The sequence below is a fragment of the Amia ocellicauda genome, chromosome 6 (assembly GCF_036373705.1).
Source record: "Amia ocellicauda isolate fAmiCal2 chromosome 6, fAmiCal2.hap1, whole genome shotgun sequence".
NCBI classification, from domain to species: domain Eukaryota; kingdom Metazoa; phylum Chordata; class Actinopteri; order Amiiformes; family Amiidae; genus Amia; species Amia ocellicauda.
In genome coordinates, this window is record NC_089855.1 from 3,700,610 (window position 1) to 3,724,855 (window position 24,246).

The 24,246-nt window shown below is 41.9% G+C and overlaps 2 protein-coding genes across 2 annotated transcripts; both read right to left on the minus strand.

Annotated features, from left to right (window-relative positions):
- Positions 1-3,915: 3,915 nt before the first annotated feature.
- On the minus strand, positions 3,916-4,893 carry LOC136751705 (olfactory receptor 6N2-like). Its single transcript, XM_066707498.1, has one exon. The coding sequence runs from the start codon at positions 4,891-4,893 to the stop codon at positions 3,916-3,918; it is 978 nt and encodes a 325-aa protein (XP_066563595.1).
- Positions 4,894-22,073: 17,180 nt separating this feature from the next.
- On the minus strand, positions 22,074-23,051 carry LOC136751707 (olfactory receptor 2AT4-like). Its single transcript, XM_066707499.1, has one exon. It carries the CDS (start codon positions 23,049-23,051, stop codon positions 22,074-22,076), a length of 978 nt encoding a protein of 325 aa, XP_066563596.1.
- Between the last annotated feature and the right edge of the window lie 1,195 nt (positions 23,052-24,246).

Sequence of the window (24,246 nt, forward strand, 5' to 3'; positions counted from 1 at the left end):
TAAGTGTAAAAGAGATAAAAGAGAGAGCAGGGAGAAGATTTGTATACAAGCGCTTACTCCAGAATGAAGCTCTGGTGTTGCCAGAAATAAAAATGCACTAGTAACCCACAATACAAATATTGCCCAACACCAGCCCAATGTTCTCTTTGATGACAAAGCCAAAGGATATGTGGTGTTTCGACCCTCCACTATATTTAAATAAATGAATAAAAACACGCTCCCATTCTTTCAAGTGAAATGTTTTGCACTGAAACCATTTACCCATCATTCTTTTAAAAATAAATAAATAAATAAATTAGCAGCCCCAATCAAGCAGTTTGTGAAGAGTGAACTGACTTGCTATACTAGAGTGCAGTTGAGTCTTTTACACAAGTGATTCAGGCAACAGTTGCACTCTTCTGCGCAGAAGCAAATCAATTGAGCAATTAGTTCCAATTAATCCTTCTGAAAGATCATTGGTGACCTTAGTCAGATGCTGCACAGAATCTGAGATTCGAGGATGACATTTAGCAACAGTAGTGAAAATGAACATGTGCCTGTTAGTTCTATGTTGCCGATGTAAGTGTGGAACAATGTAGGACAAGACGATGTAATTCGGGGATGACTGTATTGAAAAGCAGCATTAATGAATGTGATCAAATAGATTGTTGACACATTACATAGACGTATCTAGGCAATATAGTTTTGGTGAAAATCTGTTTGTAAAGGATATGATTGGAGTATCATGGAATATTATCATTTAATATTTGAGAAGAATGGGATCAAACTAAATCTGAGTAATTCTGAGGTAGAATCTGGATTTTACAAATATTTTACAAAAAGGAAAAGATCAAACCTTCAAAAGTCAGTTCGTGGCTGTGTTCTGTTGCTCTCAGTGTGGAGTGACGTTCAGTGCCAGGTACCTGGGCTGTGTGTCTGTTCACTTCAGTCTTCAGCTCCAATCACAGCTCTTCTGGATCAGACTCTTCACCTGTCGTTTTTTATGGGCATCCTCTCGCACTAACCCCAGAGGCTGCTGTTTGCAGTGCTGCAGTCTTTATTAACCCTCAGAGAGACACAGAGAAGGCGAGCACCAAAGGGAACAGACTCACATGGCTCACAGCAAGAAGAAAACACTTGTATCAGTTCCTGAAGCATCTTGGTGGGAAATAGGCTCTGGTGTGTAATCAATAACACCTGCTTCAGCCCAAGTACACTGCACACTGGAGAACCACCCTCATTGTCGTTTCTATGAGATATGAGAGCTTTACTGCTGCTGTTTTTTTTTAACTTTCACACACTAGCCTGTCACTTACGCATTCCTTTTCTTCTATGTCATTAGCCCTGCAGCTACAAGGCCACCTGAGACACAGTTTCCCTGCTTCTTCAAAACTGCCACTGTCACACAGTTTGCCTTGCCACAAGGGTTGTGTGCCTCACTACTTTGAGAGATCAGTGTCAGAAAGCTGTCACTCTTGTTCATGCTCCCCTCTGTTGTGCCCCAACGCTTTATCCCTCGAGGCTTCAGGTGGAGAGCATGACACCAACACATTTGGCAAGGAGACAGAGGCCCTCTCCAGGTTGAGCCACCACAGTTGCCTCTTCGGAGGTTGGGACCCCAGCTCCTTTGCACAATATTCTGTCCTGGATCGGTGTGTCTTGGCCGGAGCACCATCATCACACCCCATCTTTGAAGTGCCCTCGTTCTTGTAGTTCACTGGTTTGTGAATATGTTTGAGCTCAATTGACTGCAGAGTTTGATCTTGTGGCCCCCGAGGGCTCAATCCAAAGCTGGTTCAAGTCTAGGTTCCCTTAGAAGGTATAAATTCAGGGTAGATGTCCTTACCAGTATGCTGCCCTTCTTTCACAAGCCATAGAGCTGAAGAAGACAGGGAAGTAGAGGACCCAAGTGTGGAGTGTGGAAAAGGTGGTCAGAAACAGGAAAGATGTACTGGAAAGATGGGGAAAATGAAGGCAAGGCTGAAGGCGTAGTCGAGGTCACAGTGAGTTGAAGGAAAATCAGAGGTCACAGAAACAGTAGATCAAAACAAAGGGAACTGCTCAGAAATGTAGCTGTGAGACAAACAAGAACTTAGACTGAATGAGAGTCAGGTAGGGGTTTAAATAGGGAGGTAGATGACCAGATAATAGCAAGCAGGTGTGTGGTAAGTACTCTGGTTGATTATGGTGATAATTCAATGGTTGAATGTGGAGAGCTGAGAGGGGAGACTGGTAGTTAAGTGGCGATGGCGACCTCCAGTGGAGAACTGTGTGAATGCTTAAACTGAGGATGTGATACCTCCTCCCTTGCGACAGATTGGTTGTACAGTAACTCCTCCCCCTTTGGGCAGTGTCTTCGAGAGTGAAGAGGCTCCAAATTCCTCACCCGTACATGAGGTTACCAAAGAGCACATAATGAGACCAGCTTCTACCTGTTTGTACTAGATGCATCTCTCTGCAGACACACAATACAAATTTAGTACAGAACGTACGTTCTAGTAAAACCACAAGAAGATGGGGAAGTGGGCACACAACCCCGCTTTGCCTATCTAGACATGTGTTAGATACGTGTCGAATATAAATAACAAAATGGCCACATAAGTCTCCATATTTGGGCATAAAATAGAAAACATTGTGTTTAAGCTTAATCAGGAAGATAGTGAGGATATCATAAGATAGGAAGTTGTTTCCCCCTTATTGGTTCAAACTCACCCTGTCCAGGACATCACAGTATGTATATAACATCATGTAAGCTCTATGATTTTAGGGAAGTAAGAACAGAGACCTGCATGTCTGTGTGTATTACTTTTCTCCAAGCGGCTTGAATAAAGACTCTATTTGATTCAATCTACTCTACCATCTGATTAAAAGGGGATTCTTCAGTTGGCGTCACGATGGGATATCGCTGGAAATGCTAACGATATTTTGCATTTGCAACCTCTGTTATCTGAAAAAGAAAGCATTTCCCAAGGGCTGCAAGGTTGCTCGGGAGTTCTGTGTCCCGACATACAGGAAGTTCCGGTGTGTACCTCACCACGTATACAAAAAGGAAAAGGAAGGGTCAGATTGAGTGACACACACATAGGCAGCTTTGATAGAAAAGTGTTTTTCAATTAGGCATACATAGAAACTTGATTAACTTGATTGGGCAATGGTTTCTCTTTCAGATAACAATCATTATTTGCTGTTGCTCTAAATTAATGAGATTTATATTGATGTTATTTAAAATATTTAAAACCATGAACAATGTATATATTTCTGTTCAATACAGAAAGAAAGGTATAATCCATGTTATTTTTAATGTTTTGAAGTGTAGCTGCAAGTGTAAAATCATTCAGTCAAACTCAGCTTTGATTGGTCAATATTCTGTATTTGGCATCCAGTCACTGTGGTATTAATATGTTAAATACATCTCTACCAGTATGATGGGCAGATTGACACCTGGTCAAGTGAAAGACATACAATCAGAATGTTATTTTTTTGTTTTAAATAAGTAAGGATGTTTATATAGTGTGTGTGTGTGTGTGTGTGTGTGTGTGTCACCTGTGGGATAGTTTAACTTGAATAATTCAGTGAACTGATTCTGTTTTTGCAAAATTACAAAACCCAGTCATATAGAAATATCACATTAATTTCGTATTAGAACTATTTTTACTCTCATACACTGGTTGGATTTTGAAGGTTTTAAATAACTGGTCTAACATACAGATGTGTTAGTCCTGAAGAGCACAAAGCCTAATGGCAATCACCTACCAACCCCTATTACTGCAGACCCCTGCAGCTCAGCTCATGGGGGTTATCAGTACCTTTTATTTCTGCCCCACTTACCCTTCCAGCCTCTGTTTCTTTCTGTTTCATTTTCCCTTCTTTTTGTTGAGGGATTTACAGAAGCATTGGATTGGTCCTTGTTCTGAAATGGACAAACAATTTATTTATTTATTCGGCAACCCTGACAGTGTTCCTGGCACAGCGTGGAAAGGCAGACTTGAGTCTAAAGTACCTCTGAGCTGCTGCCTTGATCTTCTCATTCCTTAAGCTGTAGATGATTGGGTTGACCAGTGGAGTGAGGAAGTAGTTCAACCCACCAATGAAAATACGTCCATCGGGGGAAATGCTGTCCACCTTCAGCCCTATATACTCCACAACCGTGGAGCCGTAGTACAGCACCACCACCACTACGTGAGAGGAGCACATGAAGAAGGCCTTCTTCCGGCTCTCCACAGTTTTCATTTTCACCACCGCTATTATGATTCTGCAGTAGGTAAACAGCACAAACAGAAAAGCCCCCCATGTAACCAGCATGGCAAGCAACAGGGTAAGATTCACCTGGGCCGACACATCAGCGCAGGCTAGAGACATTATAGAGGGGTATTCACAGACAATGTGCAGGACATGGTTGGAGGTACAGAATGGCACTGAGCTGGCCGGAGCCACGGACACCACGGGGAGGAGGAAGCCCAGTGCCCAGACTGTGCACATCATTGTGAGACACACCCTGCTGTTGATGATAGAGTTGTAATGCAGTGGCTTTACCACGGCCACGTACCGGTCATAAGCCATGGCTGCCACTAGGAAAATTTCAGTGGCACTGATAGAAATATAAAAGTACATCTGCAGGAAGCAGCCTGCAAAGGAGATCCTGTTGTTTCCCCACAGCACCGCCAGCAGCTTGGGTATGATGGTAATGGTCAGCAGCATATCCAGGACAGCCAGGTTACACAGGAAGATGTACATGGGTGTGTGAAGCCGGGGGTCCAGGGACACCAGCACCACAATCAGCAGGTTTCCCAGGATGGTGGCCAGGAAGAGGAGGAGGAAGATGAGGAAGAGTGTGGTGTAGTGCTCCTGCAGGCCTGGCACTCCCACAATGATGAAATAGGAGGCTGAGGGCAGGGAGGTGTTGGGGTCACTCATGGCTCAGTGCCACACAGGATCTGTGTAGAGAAGAGGGGCAGCTGGGAGGAAAGGGGGACACTGGCTCAGTTATGCATTTCTTTAGGTTGAGGAAGTAAACAACCAACAGGAAAAGAATCAGACATTTTATTGCTATATTTTCAATTGTATAATATAATGCAAACTGTATAACAAGTTGTGATAAAATATATTTAATATAATATTGAAAAGCACATAAATCAAATATCTTCATAACTTGCTTTTACATGTAAAATTATTATTTAATGGGAATTCAATATCATTGAATTCCTACATCCCAATAGGGTCTACCTGGGGCATTCTGAAAAGCACATTAATCAAGTATCTTCATATATTGCTTTTTACATGTGATTTCATGATATAAAGATGTGAATGATGTGTATGAGGTTGATATATTTGAAGGTCCCCATGTCCCAATATACTGTATATGCAGTGCCATCCAGATTCATTCATAGCCCTGAATGAATAAGAACAAAAATCATCATATCAAAGAAAGATTTACGGATTGCAATAAGTGTCCTGCTGAAGAAAGTCTAATATACTTCATTTACACAGGGAAGACCACATTATAAATAAATACTAGAGCATGCAGCACCCTTCTAACATACAAAGAGGTCCTTCCCATCTCTTCATACAGAATGTAACACAGTTTCCAATGGTTTAGGTATGGACACCAAGGGATATATATATATATATATAGTATATATAGTATATATATATATATATATATATAGTATATATAGTATATAACATACAGAGAAGGAAAAAAGTATTTGATCCCGTGCTGATTTTGTACGTTTGCCCACTGACAAAGAAATGATCAGTCTATAATTTTAATGGTAGGTGTATTTTAACAGTGAGAAACAGAATAACAGCAAAAAAATCCAGAAAAACGCATTTCAAAAAAGTTATAAATTGATTTGCATGTTAATGAGGGAAATAAGTATTTGATCCCCTATCAATCAGCAAGATTTCTGGCTCCCAGGTGTCTTTTATACCGGTAACGAGCTGAGATTAGGAGCACTCTCTTAAAGGGAGTGCTCCTAATCTCAGCTCGTTACCTGTATAAAAGACACCTGTCCACAGAAGCAATCATTCAATCAGATTCCAAACTCTGCACCATGACCAAGACCAAAGAGCTGTCCAAGGATGTCAGGGACAAGATTGTAGACCTACACAAGGCTGGAATGGGCTACAAGACCATCGCCAAGCAGCTTGGTGAGAAGTGACAACAGTTGGTGCGATTATTCGCAAATGGATGAAACACAAAATAACTGTCAGTCTCCCTCAGTCTGGGGCTCCATGCAAGATCTCACCTCGTGGAGTTTCAATGATCATGAGAATGGTGAGGAATCAGCCCAGAACTACACGGGAGGATCTTGTTAATGATCTCAAGGCAGCTGGGACCATAGTCACCAAGAAAACAATTGGTAACACACTACGCCGTGAAGGACTGAAATCCTGCAGCGCCCGCAAGGCCCCCCTGCTCAAGAAAGCACATGTACAGGCCCGTCTGAAGTTTGCCAATGAACATCTGAATGATTCAGAGGAGAACTGGGTGAAAGTGTTGTGGTCAGATGAGACCAAAATTGAGCTCTTTGGCATCAACTCAACTCGCCGTGTTTGGAGGAGGAGGAATGACCCCAAGAACACCATCCCCACCGTCAAACACGGAGGTGGAAACATTATGCTTTGGGGGTGTTTTTCTGCTAAGGGGACAGGACAACTGCACTACATCAAAGGGACGATGGACGGGGCCATGTACCGTCAAATCTTGGGTGAGAACCTCCTTCCCTCAGCCAGGGCATTGAAAATGGGTTGTGGATGGGTATTCCAGCATGACAATGACCCAAAACACACAGCCAAGGCTACAAAGGAGTGGCTCAAGAAGAAGCACTTTAAGGTCCTGGAGTGGCCTAGCCAGTCTCCAGACCTTAATCCCATAGTAAATCTGTGGAGGGAGCTGAAGGTTCGAGTTGCCAAACGTCAGCCTCGAAACCTTAATGACTTGGAGAGGATCTGCAAAGAGGAGTGGGACAAAATCCCTCCTGAGATGTGTGCAAACCTGGTGGCCAACTACAAGAAACGTGTGACCTCTGTGATTGCAAACAAGGGTTTTGCCACCATTTCCAGGCTTTTGTGGGCCCTAAGCAGCATTTGATTTGGGGCCCAACCTCACTTCCCGATCCCATTTTTTATAATGACATACTGTACATGTAGTGGTTTAAAATGTTTTGCACCAGCCTGAGTTCTATACTGGAGATAATTATAAAACCCTCTGCAAGCATCAGACCCCAATCCAAGATGACAATTTACTTAACAGAATTGTATGATCCACTGTATCGAAAGCTTTAGACAGATCCACAAACATGGCAGCACAATGTTTTCTATCATCTTAAGCATTAGTGATATCATTTACGATAAGCATCTAAAAACAGAGGGATTAATATTTTAAATACCAAGAATTGATAGAAGAGAGCGCAGTTGTTTATTAACTAAAGATTCTACAATTTTTGCAAGGCATGTAAGTCTTGACATGGGTCTGTAGTTCGATTATCACCTCCTTTGTGTAATGGTAATATGACATGCATTGCACAGAGCAAAGTCACGTTTGTCATTCAATTCTAGAAAACATGAAGGTCAGATACATTCTTTAAATAAAATCGAGCAAAAACAAATCTACAGCAGCATTCTGCTCTTATATAGAGACCTTCTGAAGGTTTCCTGTATTAATGGAATTTATTAGGAATGAATACATCTGGAGAGCACTGTACATGTGTGTAAATGTATCTTGTTCATAAATATATATATTTGGAAAGACTGCCTATCCTTTAAAATATATGCACATATATTTACAAATGTATAAATATGTATAATTTATCTTGAATATGGTCATCCCCCAACATGACATCATTATTGATTCCTACAAATCCGTCTAAACACAATGTCAAAAAGGGAAGGGTGGTTCCAGACAATCAATTTTGACCAAACAAATGTATATCTTTGTACTTATGAAAGATTTACAAAAAGTATGAAATCTGACAAACAAATGGCAGTTGAAAGAAAATGAGACACTCTTAAACTGTAAACCCAAACAGAAGAGTCTATTAGAAGCGATCATGAAAACAATAAGCCGTTAAGTGTAAAAAAAAAAAAAAAAGAGAGAGCGAGCAGGGAGAAGATTTCTGTACAAGCACTGACTGCAGAATGAAGCTATGGTGTTGCCAGAAATGAAAATGCACTACATAGTGCAAATATAGCCCAAAACCAGCCCAATATTCTCTTTTATGACAAATCCAAAGGATATGTGGTGTTTCAACCCTCCACTATATTTAAATCAATGAATAAACCCATGCTCCCATCTTTCAAGTAAAACTTTTTGTATTGAAACCATTTACCCATTATTCTTTGAAAAGTAAATAAATAAGTAAAATTAGCAGCCCCAATCAAGCAGTTTGCGAAGAGTGAACTGACTTGCTATACTAGAGTGCAGTTGGGTCTTCAGTGATTCAGCCAAAATCACTGAAGAAAATCAATTGTGCAATTAGTTCCAATAAATCCTTCTGAAAGATCATTGGTGACCTTAGTCAGATGCTGCACAGAATCTGAGATTCGAGGATGGGAGACATTTAGCAGCAGTAGTGAAAATGAACATGTGCCTGCTTAGTGTTATGTTGCCGATGTAAGTGTGGAACAATGTAGGACAAGACGACGTAATTCGGGCAATGACTGTATTGAAAAGCAGCATTAATTAATGTAATCAAATAGATTGTTGACACATTACATAGACATATTTAGCCAATATATTTTTGAAAATCTGTTTGTAAAGGATATGATTGGAGTATCATTGAATATCATCACTGATCCTCGAGAATGAATGGGATGAAACAAAATCAGTAATTCTGTTGTAGAATCTGGATTTAAAAAATATTTTGAAAGAAGTTCAAACCTTCAGAAGTCAGTTCGTGTCTGTGGTCTGTGGCTCTCAGTGTGGAGTGATGTTCAGTGCCAGGTACCTGGGCTGTGTGTCTGTTCACTTCAGTCTTCAGCTCCAGTCACAGCTCTTCTGGACCAGACTTTTCACCTGTCGTTTTTTATGGGCGTCCTCTCGCACTGACCCCAGAGGCTTCTGTCTGCAGTGCTGCAGTCTTTATTAACCCTCAGAGAGACACAGAGAAGATGAGCACCAAAGGGAACAGACTCACAGGGCTTACAGTGAGAAGAAAACACTTTTATCAGTTCCTGAAGCACCTTGGTGGGAAATAGGCTCTTGTGTGTAATCAATAACTTGGCCCACACCCTGCTTCAGCCCAAGTACACTGCACACATTGAAGAATCACCCTTCCTGTTGTTTCAATGAGACATGAGAGCTTTACTACTGATGTTTTTTTTTAACTTTCACACACTAGCCTGTCGCTTACACATTCCTTCTCTTCTATGTCATTAGCCCTGCAGCTACAAGGCCACCTGAGACACAGTTTCCCTGCATCTTCAAAACTGCCAGTATCACACAGTTTGCCTTGTCGCAAGGGTTATGTGCCTCACTGCTTTGAAAGATCAGTGTCATAGAGCTCTCACTCTTGTTCATGCTCCCCTCTGTTGTGCCCCAACGATGTATCCCTTGAGGCTTCAGTTGGAGAGCATGACACCAACACATCTGGGAAGGAGACAGAGGCCCTCTCCAGGCTGAGCCATCACAGTTGCCGCTTTGGAGGTTGGGACTCCAACACCTTTGCCCAATTTTCTGTCCTGGATTGGTGTGTCTTGGCCGGAGGACCATCATCACACCCTAGTGCCCTCGAAAAAAAAAGGTGACATGCCACAGGTTGACAATCAGTCCAGTCAAACCCTAAGAGAGATCAGGATTAATGAGGAGGAGGTACTAAAGGGACAAGCAGAATTAAAAACCAACAAATCACCTGGGCCAGATGGGATATTTCCAACAGTACTTAAAGAAATGAGGGAAATTATTTATAGACCGCTAACTCAATTATTCCAAATGACACTTAGAACAGGGGATGTGCCCACTGACTGGAAGACAGCAAATGTCATACCAATCCACAAGAAAGGGGACAAAACTGAGCCAGGAAATTACAGACCAATCAGTCTCACCTGCATCACCTGTAACATGTTGGAAAAAATGATTAGACAGAAAATAGAGGAGCATGTCAATGAAAACCATATTCTTGGAGATAGTCAACATGGGTTTAGACGAGGCAGATCATGTCTTACTAATTTATTAAAAACATTTGAACATGCAAATGCAGCTGTAGATCATGTGAAAGCATATGATATGATATACTTAGATTTCCAAAAAGCTTTTGATAAGGTTCCACACCAAAGACTGATCCTCAAATTGGAAGCTGTAGGCATTCAGGGTAATGTAAGTAGATGGATTATTATTAACTGGTTGATTTATAGGAAACAGAGGGTGTCGATTAGAGGAGTTGCTTCTAACTGGAGTGAGGTTGTTAGTGGAGTTCCACAGGGATCAGTACTAGGGCCTTTGCTTTTTCTAATCTATATAAATAATCTGGACTCTGGGATAGTTAGCAAACTTGTCAAATTTGCAGATGATACTAAAATAGGTGGCTCAGCAGATACAATCTTGGCAGCACAGGCTATTCAGAGGGACTTAGATAATATTCAGTGGTGGGCTGACACCTGGCAAATGAAATTCAATGTGGACAAGTGCAAGGTAATACATGCAGGTAACAAAAATGTCCACTATAATTACACTATGGGAGGTACAGATCTAGATGAAGTAACGCATGAGAAAGACCTAGGAGTCTATGTGGACTCCTCACTTTCTCCATCCTAGCAATGTGGGGAAGCAATACAAAAGGCAAACAGAATGCTAGGTTATATTGTCAAAAGTGTAGAATTTAAAACAAGGGAAGTAATGTTAAGACTGTACAATGCGCTAGTTAGACCTTATCTGGAATACTGTGTGCAGTTCTAGGCACCACACTTCAAGAAGGATATTGCTGCTTTAGAGGCAGTTCAGAGGAGATCAAGCAGACTTATTCCAGGTCTGAAGGGAAAGTCCTACTCGGAGAGACTGAGGGAACTGAACCTTTTCACTCCAAGAAGAGGTGACCAGGGACCGTGCGGAAAGGCATTCACCAAGGGCTGGTCAGGTGGAGGCTTTAAGCTCCTCCATGTTAATTCCGGGGTTGCCTCCAGTTCCAGTTTCTCCTGTGCCAAATCAGATGGCTATAGGAGGGTGGAACGGTCCCAGAATGTTGCCGTTTGTGGAGGATGAGGATATAGAGCATTACCTCACCACTTTTGAGAGGATTGCCGTGGCTTGTAATTGTAAGTCAGACTGGGTGCTGCATCTTGTCCCTCTGTTGTCGGGGAAAGCAAGAGCGGCTTATGTCTCAATGGACATGCAGGAAACTTTTGACTATGAGAGGGTCAAAGATGCAATTTTGTGGAAATATGAGATCTAGGCAGAGACTTACAGAGTGAGGTTTTGGTCCACAAGGGTGCTGGAGCATGAGATACCAAAGGAGCTTCATGCATGACTCAAGGACCTTTACGAGAAATTGATTAATCCAAAAGTGCATACAAAAGAGGAAATAGGAGATGCAGTAGTGCTGGAGCAGTTTCTGCGAATGCTCAATCCAGATGTACAAGTTTGGATAAAGGAACATTGTCCGGCCACTTCCAAGGAGGCAGCGGAGCTAGCAGAGGCCTATATTGCAACACGGAGAGGCTTTAAAGGACTTAAGTTTGGGATGGAGCAAAGGATAAACCGCTCGGGGCCTGGTATGTCTGTGGGTGATCATGGTTGTGGTCTTAAATACCCTAGCAGAGTCCAGAGGCCAGAAAGGCAGAGTAGACATTAGAACCCTATTGTGTGTTACGGTTGTGGACAAGTAGGGCATATAAAACCTAAGTGTCCTTTGTGGCCCATTAGTGAATCTAAGTTGTGTTTTGTGCCTAGAAGTGTGGACTCCAATTTTTTGCTTGAGACTCCAAGGCAAAGAACTGTCCCAGTAAAAGTGTCCGGGAAAGTGCTAACGGCCCTTATAGATACAGGTAGCACCCAGACTTTGATCAGGAGAGATTGTATTGATCCAGGGTGGATCACTGGAGAAAGAAATATCAGAGTACGGTGCATACACGGTGATGAAAGCTCATACCCTGAAGTAGATCTGTAGATAGAAGTTGCAGGGCAGACGTACATCTTGTCAGTCGGTATTCTTAACCAGGCCCCCTATCCAGTAATCTTGGGGCAGGATCTTCCAGTTCTTATGGATTTGTTGCTAAATGAGGATAAAATTCCAGGTGCCCAGGTATTGGTAGTTACTCGTGCACAGGCAAGGACGAGGGAGAAGGTTTCTGAGAAAGAGCTGTGGGAAGCCCTACCTTTTCCCCAGAGTGGTGAAATTGGTAGAAAGTCTAGGAGGCAACAAAGGAAGGAGAAGTTTTTAGGAACAAAGTGTGTGGAGGAGATGTTGAGTCCCGAAGTGAGTGAGGGTGTTGAATGTTTGCCTTCTAATATTGACGAGTTGCAGAGCCAGGACTTAACTTTAAGGTCTTGTTTTGAAAGGGCAGAACGGGACCGAAACAGTGAGAAGCAGGAAAAGTTTGTGGTGAAAGAAGGGAAACTGTTCCATGTGGTAGATGGGATGGAACAGTTGGTGGTGCCAGCTAGTTTAAGAAGAGAGGTTATGTGACTGGGGCATACTGTGCCATGGGCTGGTCATTTGGGACAGGTCAAAACAAGAGATAGAATTTCTAGGCATTTCTTTTGGGCCGGGTTGGTACAGGGATGTTGCTGATTTCTGTAAGTCGTGTCCTGAATGTCAAAGAACTGGAGCTGTAAAGAGAGGTGATCGGGCTCCACTGATTAGCTTACAAGTTGTAGATGAACCCTTTAGTCGAATGGCTATGGATGTGGTAGGGCCCTTAGAGAGAAGTCGGACAGGAAATCGCTATATTTTAGTTGTGTGTGATTATGCAACGCGATATCCAGAGGCCTTCCCCTTGAAAAAAGTCAAATCACGGCAGGTAGCTAATGTTTTGTTGCAGTTGTTCTCAAGGGTAGGTATACCCCGAGAGATAATTACCGATCAGGGTACCAATTTTACATCTACCTTAATGAAGCTGATTTATGGATTACTAGGCATTATTGGTATTAAGACCACTCCATATCATCCACAGATGGATGGACTAGTTGAACGCTTTAACCAGACTCTCAAAAATATGCTGCGGAAGTTTGTTTCTGAGACTGGTTCAGATTGTGATCAGTGGCTTCCCTATCTTCTTTTCACCTACCGGGAGGTTCCTCAAGCTTCGACTGGTTTTTCACCCTTTGAACTCCTGTATGGACGACAGGTGAGAGGACCCTTGGCCATTTTGAAAGAGGCTTGGGAAGGAGCACAGCCCCAACGTCAGCTGAATGTACTGGCCTATGTGGTTAAAATGAGGAACAAACTGGACCAAATTACATCTTTAGTGAATGACAACATGGCTAAAGCTCAGCAACAACAGAAATGCTGGTATGATCAGTCATCACGTAACAGGATATTTGTTCCAGGGCAGCAAGTGTTGTTGCTATTGCCTACGTCGGACAGTAGTTTATTAGCTAAGTGGCAAGGTCCCTACAAGGTTGTAGCAAAAAAAGGCATGCCTGAAAAAAAAAAGAAAACCCAGGTGTATCATGTAAATGTACTTAAAGAGTGGATTTCCAAAACAGAGTCTGCAGGTGACCAACTTTACGTCCGTCAGGTATTGGAAGAAGAGGAGGTCAAGGAGCAGTATTTTCCTACATCTGAGGGACAGTTGGCCTTACCTAATATGGAACACTTGACCATGGAGCAAAGAAGTAAAGTAAGACAAGCCATACCTGAAGGTCTGTTTAGAGAGGAGCCGGGCCGTACCACTTTGGTAAAACATAATATTCGCTTGGTAAGCCCTGGGCCTGCTAGGGTAAAGTTAGCCCTAAATGAGGAAGTGGACACAATGTAAAGAGGGGGGATCATAGAACCCTCATACAGTGAATGGTGCAGCCCAGTGATCTTGGTGCCAAAAAAGGATGGTAAACTAAGATTCTGTGTGGATTTTTCCAAGTTGAACAGTATATCAGCCTTTGATCCTTACCCAATGCCCAGAGTGGATTAACTTATAGAACGTCTTGGAAAAGCTCGATATTTGAGCACATTAGATCTTTGTAAGGGTTACTGGCACGTTCCACTTGTGGAATCTGCTAAGGAGTTGACTGCCTTCAAAACATCCCGAGGGCTGTTCCAATTTACAGTGATGCCATTTGAGCTACACAGGCTGCGGCTACATTTCAGTGCTTGATGGATCAAGTGCTACGTGGGGCAGAAGATCATGCGGCAGCTTATATAGATGATGTGGTTATTTTTTGTGACAGTTGGGAAAAGCACCTTTTACATCTGCAGTACATTTTTTACCGAATACATGCTGCAGGGCTGGTTATAAATGCCAGCAAGTGTACCCTGGTTAAGCCTGATGTGCAATACTTGGGGTATGTAATTGGGGGTGGAACCATCCGTCCTCAGATGGATAAAATGGGGGCCATCCAGAACAAGCCTAGACCATATACAAAGAAACAGGTTAGGTCATTTTTAGGCCTGGTAGGGTGGTGTCTGCGATTTATACCTAGTTTTTCAGAACGAGCTGCAGCACTCACAGAGTTGACAAGAAAATCTAGTTCTAATAAAGTGAAATGGACCCAGAAATGTGAGGATTCCTTTGTTTACTTGAAGAACTGTATGTGTCAACAACCTGTGCTTCAGAGCCCTGATTTTGACCTTCCCTTCACAATGCAAACAGATGCCTCCGGGGTGGGGCTAGGGGTGGTGTTGCTTCAAGGTGAGGGGTTACAAAGGAAGCCCATTGTGTACATCAGCCGGAAATTGTTCCCTCTGGAAACGCGATACTCCACTGTAGAATAGGAGTGTCTAGATATTAAATGGGCTGTAGATACCCTAAAATATTATCTGTTAGGGAAAGAATTTGTACTGGAAACTGATCACTGTGCATTACAATGGCTCCATAAGATGAAGAACACCAACGCTCAAATGACTAGGTGGTATATATCCATGCAACCCTTTAGGTTTTCTGTGAAGTACTGTGTTGGGAAAGATAATGTTGTGCCAGACTTTTTGTCTCGTCTTTCTGATGGGGGCGATCTGAAGGAGGGAGGTGTGTGATGAGGCAGTTAGACAGGCCTCATCACGGAAATCAAGAGAATGGAGATTAAAGTATTACCTACCTCGCTTTGCAAGTTTTGCCAAGGAAATACCCAGTCAAAGGTAATCCATGTTGTTAACGGGCGCATTTGCATATAAAAACAAACGTATGTTTGTGCTTTATAGTGGTCAGTGGGTTTATCCATTGTTACAGGATATTAACAGGTTTTAAAGGTTCATATAAATACCGCACCATTTAAACTTGTTTAATTAAATAGCTTTATTGTCATGTAAAGTCATCAATTATTCTTATGCACGGTCGTCTTCCTGGTTGAGGCTTATTCTGACGTTTCCTTAGTGGGCAAAGGCTTTCATGGGGTGGAGCAAACCACTATGTGTTAGGTTAAGGGGGGGGACTTGAATTGCTGCTAAAGGTATTAGTATATATATGTAACTCATACTGTGTAAATGTGAGTGGGGTATAAAATGAATGAAATTTTGTTTAAATGTATTTATTGAATTTAAATTATATTACGATAACATATATTACAATATGTATTGCTATATGGAAGCGTACTTGTGTGGGGTGAATGTTGGACCGGTCCAGACAGGGGGAGGGGCATCAGAAAGTTTAAAGGACGCCCTTAGGCATCAATGGGGAAGTTCTGGTGAGTCTATGCTCTGTGGAGGTGGTTGTGTCAAGCTGTGTATTAGTTTCATTCAGAATATTCAAAGAAAGAGCATTTTGATTCTGAAAGGTGTATAGCCAATAATTTGCTTCTTTTTGTTTATTTACTTTGATTTTTGAGAAAATTCGTAATATAGTTAGTTGAAGTTAGTTTTTTATTTTTCTAGACTCACAGCATCTGGTTGGCTAGTTCTTTCACACCTTCAATAAACCCTGGGATATTTTGACATTAATGCTGACTCTGCTGCATTTTTAACATCATTGGTCACCTGGCCATAACTATCTTATTCACACAGCAATATGTAGGAAGCTAACTGATGTATTCGGTATAGTAATGCTGCTATGCCAGCAGCATCCAGTTGAAGAGGAGCCGCAGCCCCGGCCTGGTTCATACCAGAGAACAGCATTAGGCAAGGGGGAACCTGGGCAGGGAGGGAGACATAACACAACACCAGTATTGTGCATGCTGATGGGGATGTTAATAGTAAACATATTGATAAATATTTATTTTCTCTTAAACTTTCTTTTCTTCTTAAAATATATGAAAAGAAAAGAAGTCAAATAACCGTAGAAAAGAATGAGTAAAAAATATAATTATTCCAGTTTTATTATTATTATTAATTGTAGTTTATTTATTAATTTATATGCATTCTAAGAACTCATGTGTACATTTTTACACAACTTTACAAAATTACAGTACATTAATGTGTCTTTTTAATCTGTTTTACCCACACACATGTTAAAAAGTGTATTATTGTGTTGTGCTGTTGTAACACACGGCATGGAACCCAGGTGTGAAGAAGCACAGCGAAGTCAATCAGGCGTGGGACAAAGGCCAGGAAACGGAATCCACAGGAGCAGGGCAAGAAGAGTGGTGAAGGGGCAGGCAGGATGTCAGGCGATCAGGCAAACAAATCGGAAGGGGCATTACAAGAAGTGATGATCAAAGGAGGTAATCAAAAGGTCAAAAGGATATAGCAGGCAAAATATGGGAATGCTTAGAATGACACTGGGAAGTAATCAAGACTTAGTGATAAGTGTCTGAGGGTGTTTACATAAGAGGGACAGTGGGGCTGAAAACCATGGGAGTGTCACGGTCTCTCAGGGGAAGGACCACAGAACTTAGGGAGTTAGGACCCAGGTGCAGTTTACGTAGAGTGGGCAGACAAGACAAAGGGGCTAGGCAAAGACGTGGTGGAGGAAACAAGCAAAGGTCGTGGGAACAGGCAGACAGTCTAGCAGAGGCGAGATGGAATCATAAAAGGAAAGCCAGGCAAAGGAAATCAAAGAGCTGAGGAGACAAGGAATACTGTTTTATTGTTTAGAGTATTTTACATTTTACAAATGAGGAGACAAGGAAGCGAGGAGATGGCTTGGAATCATAGCAAATACTGACGAGACTTCGCCCGGAGTGAGGGCAGTGAGGGGTTTAAGACAGGGAGCAGGAATGGGGAAGAAAGGTGCAGAGCCAATGGAAACAGAGGAAGAGTGAACAAGTGCACATGGGAGACCGGAATGTTAATAGGGTGATTGATAGGCGAAAAAAGAACAATGAAGGGAAAGGAAAGACAGGGAGACAGTGGCCTCTATTGGAGAGAGAGGGTGATGGCTTAAAACCCTGACAGGGAGGTGGCGTTGGTTCAATGGGAGGAGAGGGAAAGGATAGCAGTGGATGGAGAAGCAAAGCGAATGACAGGAGTGTGTGATTAGGAGCTTGCACCTATTGTTGAGGAATGTTAGGTTAACATTCAGAGGATGCCGACCTCTGGTGGTGAACCAGTGTGGAAGTGTGGAGGTAGGATGGTGTATTTTAATATGAAATTGTGTTGTCCTTGAACACATTAATTTTAAGAGTGAGATAAATTGAATAGTTCAGTGATTAATCATTTAGCATTATTTAAAATCATGAGCAACAGAATAACATCAATGAATCATCACTCAATTAAAATGTATTACAGTGCTCCATATACACAGAATTGTCTCAGGATGCTGCACAATTTCTGTATTCCATCAGTTAACGCTTCTCTGTCATATTGTTAAAATGTTGCTTAGCTGTTTGTACATGTAACATCAAATAGATCAAAGATCAAATCAAAATGTATTAAAACAAAAATGACCAGCGTCACTAAGGTCCAAGGTCACAATAAGTGCTTTCACACCAGATGCGGTGTGGCAACACAGTGCGGCAGATCCCATTGGTTCCAATGGAGACGGGAGTGCACTGTGGCAGAGGGGCAGAGTTATGAAACAGCAAAACAGAGCGGCGCTCAACAGATACAATATTTTCAACTTTCACCGCACCACACCCTGATGTAAACAGCCATCAGCCAATTGGAGAAAAGTACAAGGCTCAATGGATATACCAAAATATTTAAAATGGAGGACAAACTTATCAGTGATTATTTTAATCACATATTTATACAACTGTTAATACAATGAAAATCCATTCAACTTGAAACTTGCAGAAGGCAATGTAGTCCGAAAAGTAATGTGAGACTGATAAGGATCACTTTTCAGGAACACAGCGATAATGGAAGAGTTCAAGAAAATGTAGCTTGATATTATAATGTAAGCAATATAATAAAATAATAACAAAAACATATTATGTACCCACAGATGTTTTGTTATAAAAAAACAGAGCTGTGATTAAATTGTACACATTCTTAAATTAAACTGTTCAATAAATGTTGGATTGGCAGATTAAAGCTCAATTATAATAAATATCATAATCTTAATATTAATATATGATGCACGATGATGCCTTCTCTGAACATATCCGTGCAAATGACACAAAACTAGCATATACTGCTCTGGAAAAAATAAAGAAAACACTGCAAATTATTCTTAAATCAGCATCTCTACATGTGTGGGAGCCATTCCATTCCAGTGTCTGTTGAATTCCAACACAGGCACACCTCATTCTACTGAGTGAGTTACTGATTAGGTGATCACCTGATCCAAATCTTATTTAATGAGGAAAAGTATAAAAACCAATGCTGTGGTCATCACTATCTTCTTGCAATCTTGCAAAAACAGTGCTAGTAGTACCTCAGAAGTAATTTGAATAAAAAAATAACTATTGACTATGCCAAAAGAGTTGAAAATGAAAGTTTTGAGTGAGGAAAAGAAAGGTTCAATTCTGGCTTTACTGGCAGAGGTATACAGTGAGCGTTGGGTTGCTTCCATCCTTTAAATTTCAAAGATGGTGGTTCATAAGAACAAGGTCAAGCAGCAGACATTGGGGACAACAAAGCTACAGACCGGAGAGGTGGTCACTCGACAATCATAATGGCAAAAAGAATGGCAAATAGCAGCTGGGGTGAAGTGCACATCGAGGATGGATGAAAACAGGCTCCTAGGCGCATGGCTGAAGTCGTGCGAAGCTAGAAGAAAGCCCTTCATCAATGAGAAGCAGAGAAGAGCCAGGCTGAGGTTTGCAAAAGACCATAACGATTGGATCGTAGAGGACTGGAGTAAGGTCATCTTCTCTGCTGAGTCCAATTTACAGCTTTGCTCAACACCTGGTCATCTAATGGTGCACCCACTGTGGAATTTGGTGGAGGATTGGTATTGATCTGGGGGTGCTTCAGCAAGGCTGGAATCGGGCAGATTTGTCTATGTGAAGGATGCATGAATCAAGCCACATACAAGGTTGTCCTGGAAGAAAACTTGCTTCCTTCTAATCTGACAATGTTCGCCAACTCTGAGGATTGGTTTTCCCAGCAGGACAATGCTCCATGCCACACAGGCAGGTCAATCAAGGTGTGGATGGAGGACCACCAGATCAAAACCCTGTCATGGCCAGCGCAATCTTCAGACCTGAACCCCATTGAAAACCTCTGGAATGTGATCAAGAGGAAGATGGATGGTCATAAGCCATCAAACAAAGCCGAGCTGCTTGAATTTTTGTGCCAGCAGTGGCATAAAGTCACCCAAAATCAATGTGAAGTTGAAACATTAGTATTGTGTTGTTTAAAAAAATAATATTGTAAGAAAATGGAACCTCCTGTACAAGTGACTGGAACTAAGACAATTCAGGTTCAATGTCCAGAATATAGATCACCGTATACAAGTATACCGGGTACAGCAAGGCAAAACTGATTCCAAGACTTTATGGACAAGTCAGCTTTTATGAGTTGAACCCCTGTCCAACTTCACCTTCCAGAGTGACCACCCCACCCACCAGAGTATCCAATGGCAGCTTCATATTAGCATACCAAGTGACAATGGAGCCCTCACCCCGCTCTCCCACATTCCAGGGTAACGGCCCCCCCATTCCCCTCACCCGTACCTTTCTCGGAGGTGATTCACTCATCCCTCCCAACACTTTTGATATGCTATTGATACAAGACTGGTAAGCAAACTGTCTCCTAACCAGCCTTTTGTTCCTATTGATACCAGAGACCCCACCTTGCTTAACCATCTGTGTTTACCTACTGTGAACATTTGGGGAGACTTTAAACTGTGTAATATTACCAGGGTGGAATTTCCCCAGCTTCAGTTTTATTCCTTACAATATGAACTTATTTTCTTTGCATTATTTGAGGTCTGACAACACTGCATATTTTTTTTGTAATTTTGACCAGATAAATTAAATAAATGCTCTAAATGACAATGTGTTTATTTGGAATGTGGGAGAAATGTTGTCAGTAGTTTATAGAATAAAACAAAATGTTAATTTTACCCAAACACATATCTATAAAACCAGAGAAACTGATAATTGTGCAGTGGTCTCTTAATTTCTTCCAGAGCTGTATATTAACAATGTATAAAACTAACTTTATTATAAACAAACACACAACAGCATGGCTGCATTGAGTAATTTTAGGTTATTGTGCAGGGGATTATGATAGTGGTATTGGAGGAGCTGGGGTTTAAAAATATGTATGTAGGTCTGTATATTTATTTTGTCTAAAATAAAGGTTAGGCTCTTACATTTTGAAGTAATTTCATGCTTATTGCTTGGCAATCAAATTTCAAAAAGCTTTGATACAATGAGAGCCCGCCCACTGCCCTGCTGCCCTGCTGCATCTGCGGCACATTCGGTGTGAAAGGGGGTTTACGGTGAGTGCTCCGCTGTGCACAAGGACACATCCAGTGTGAAAGTACCCAACCTTTCAGTTTCTCTGGAAGGTGATATCTCCCTTCCAAGTAAACAGGCCAATAGAGATGATGCCTTTCCAACCTCCTCCCTTCTCTTTGGAGGAGGAGAGTTGACAGCACATGTTGTGCCCTGTTTATACCCTCAGGTGCTCGGACCAGTTATTTGTGTCCTATGGAGCGTGGCCACAAGGCTAGGCATTCTCCAAAACAGCGCCTCTCACACTGGATTGTGGACACGATCGCAATGGCCTATGAGTCAGGTGGAGCCCCACTCCATGAACACCTGGTGGCCCACTCGATTTGAGGCGTGGCCTCGTCGTGGACCCTTTTTCAAGGGTCCCTCTTGATGGATATATGTGTGGATGAGCCTCACCGCACACTTTTGTTCAGTTCTACACGTTGGATGTGACAAGACTGGCTTCCTCTATTTGGAACCAGGTTTTGACTTCAGTTGAGTCTCAGTAGCCTATGAGGCACAGGCCCCTGCTCCTATTATATCTACCCGTCTGCCTCTGGATAGCACAATCTAGTATGTTAAACATTGGATGGAGCTATAGATTCCCATGCGAGCTGCACCTGGTTTATGAATACTGTTGAGCTCAATTGACTACAGTGTTTGTTCTCGTTGCCACATATGTTCCAAGTTTCAAGCATAATGTAATTTACAAATTCCAATGTACACAAGTGTATAGGAAATATACAGTAAACAATACAAGTCCAACATCCTAGATTGTAAAAGCTAATAAGTGCAGACAAGATGTGAAGTCATCATTAAGAGCTAAGGGAAAGGGGGCAAAGGGGAAATCAAATAAACATTATGAGTACTGTCTAGCATGCTATATGTATATCGGATGCTATATATTTATTGCATCACGGGTTGTGCATATGCATTGTCCTGTTACTCTGCTGTGTATATAGTTAATTGGAACAAGAGGGACCTTTTAAATAACTGGTCTAACATACAGATGTGTTAGTCCTGAAGGGCACAGACACTAATGGTATTTACATACCAACCCCTATTAATGCAGACCCCTGCAGATCAGCTCATGGGTTATCAGCACCTTTTTATTTCTCCCCCACTTACCCTTTCGGTCTGTTTTTCATATGACCTTCTTTTATGTTGGGTGATCTACAGAAGCATTGGATTGGTCCCTGAAATGTTTTGTTCTGAAATAGACAGAGAATCCAGAAAATGAGTTTTATTTGACAACCCTGACAGTGTTCCTGGCACTGTGTGGAAAGGCAGACTTGAGTCCAAAGTACCTCTGAGCTGCTGCCTTGATCTTCTCATTCCTTAAGCTGTAGATGAGGGGGTTGACAAGGGGGGTGAGGAAGTAGTTCAGCCCACCTATGAAAATGCGCCCATTGGGGGGAATGCTGTCCACTCTCAGTGCTATATACACCATGGATGTTGAGACATAGTACAGTACAACCACCAGCATGTGGGAGGAGCACATGTAGAAGGCCTTCTTCCGGCTCTCCACAGTTTTCATTTTCACCACTGATACTATGATCCTGCTGTAGGACCACAGCACAAACAGAAAGGGCCCCCAAACAGATCCCATGGCGATCAACAGGGCAAAATTTACCTGGGCCGTCACATCAGCACAGGCTAGAGACATTACAGAGGGGTATTCACAGACAACGTGCAGGACATGGTTAGAGGTACAGAATGGCACTGAACTGGCCAGGATCAGAGACACCAGGGGGATAAGGAAGCCCACTGCCCAGACTGTGGCCGTCATCATGAGGCACGCCTTGGTGTTGATGATGGTGTTGTAATGCAGCGGCTTCACCACGGCCACGTACCGGTCGTAAGCCATGGCCCCAACTAGGAAAACTTCACTGGCGCTGATAGAAACGTAAAAGTACATCTGCAGGAAGCAGCCTGTGAAGGAGATTCTGTTGTGGCCCAGAAACACCGCCAGCAGCTTGGGTGTGATGGTAATGGTCAGCAGCACATCCAGGACAGCCAGGTTCCACAGGAAGAAGTACATGGGTGTGTGAAGACGGGGGTCCAGGGATACCAGTACTATGATCAGCAGGTTCCCCAGCATGGTGGCCAGGAATAGGATCAGGAAGATGAGGAAGAGTGTGGTGTAATGCTCCTGCAGGCCTGGCACTCCCACAATGATGAAATAGGATTCTGAGGGCAGGGAGGTGTTGGGGTCACTCATGGATCAGTGCCACAAACGGTCTGTGAATAGAAGAGGGGCAGCTGGGAGGGCAGAGGGACACTGGCTCAGTTATGAATTTCTTTAGGTTGAAGAAGTAAACAACCAACAGGAAAAGAATCAGACATTTTATTGCTATCTTTTCAATTGTATAATATAATGCAAACTGTATAACAAGTTGTGATTGAATATATTGAATATAATATTGAAAAGCACATAAATCAAATATCTTGATAAATTGCTTTTACATGTAAAATATCATTTAATGTGAATTCAATATAATTTTATTCCTATGTCCCAATATGAAAATATGAAATTAATTACGTTGATAATTAAAAAAATTTGGCAATAAATTTAATTGTCAATTAGTTGGGTCTACCTTGGGCAGAACTACAGAGCTAAAAACAAAATAAGATGGTGGAGGCTGCAGCTACACTCGTGGAAAGCCATGTAAGTCTTCTTAAGTGTGGGAGCACTTTACATTGTACACTTCAAAGAAGAGAGTTTGCTGCAACATGTGCAAAGCTGTACAGGCAGTGGCCACTGTCATCCAAAAAGTTGTCCATCAAGGACATGGCATATTGGACACAACCTTTCCGTTTCTTGAACTGAAATGCGTCTTGGAAGCTAAGCATGTTTCTTTACCTCCGCAACTACAATATTATTAGCCTATTATTATATATTTTATTTATAACACGCTCTTATTATACCCAAGCGCTACATTCAAGCAAGAATAAAGGCAGGTGATACAGCAGTACAGTACATACAGACAAAACAAAGTAAGCAAGAAAACAAACAGGATAGCCAATAAAGGGGAGTAAGCAATAAAAAATGCTAAGATAATTTTAAAACTTGCAACTAACAGAGATCCTTAAAAATATATCTGTTTAAAGAAGGTAATTAAGACATTTCTTTAAACTATCAAATTGTAGGTGCATTTTGAGTTTTCAACAGGGCTGCTGAAGAAATAAGGAGCTTTTACATAATTTGTTCAAAGATGTAGGCTAAAAAAAAAACTACACCTCACCATAAAGACACAAAAGCTGAGTGCATGTTTCAACGTTAAACTATTTATTTGAAAGTGCAAGTCTTTGTAAATAATGTAAGTCACATTTTCGTTGTTTATCTGTGCTTATATTAACTAGAATTCTAGCTACATCATACAGTTGATACCATTCATGCTATTCATGCATTCATT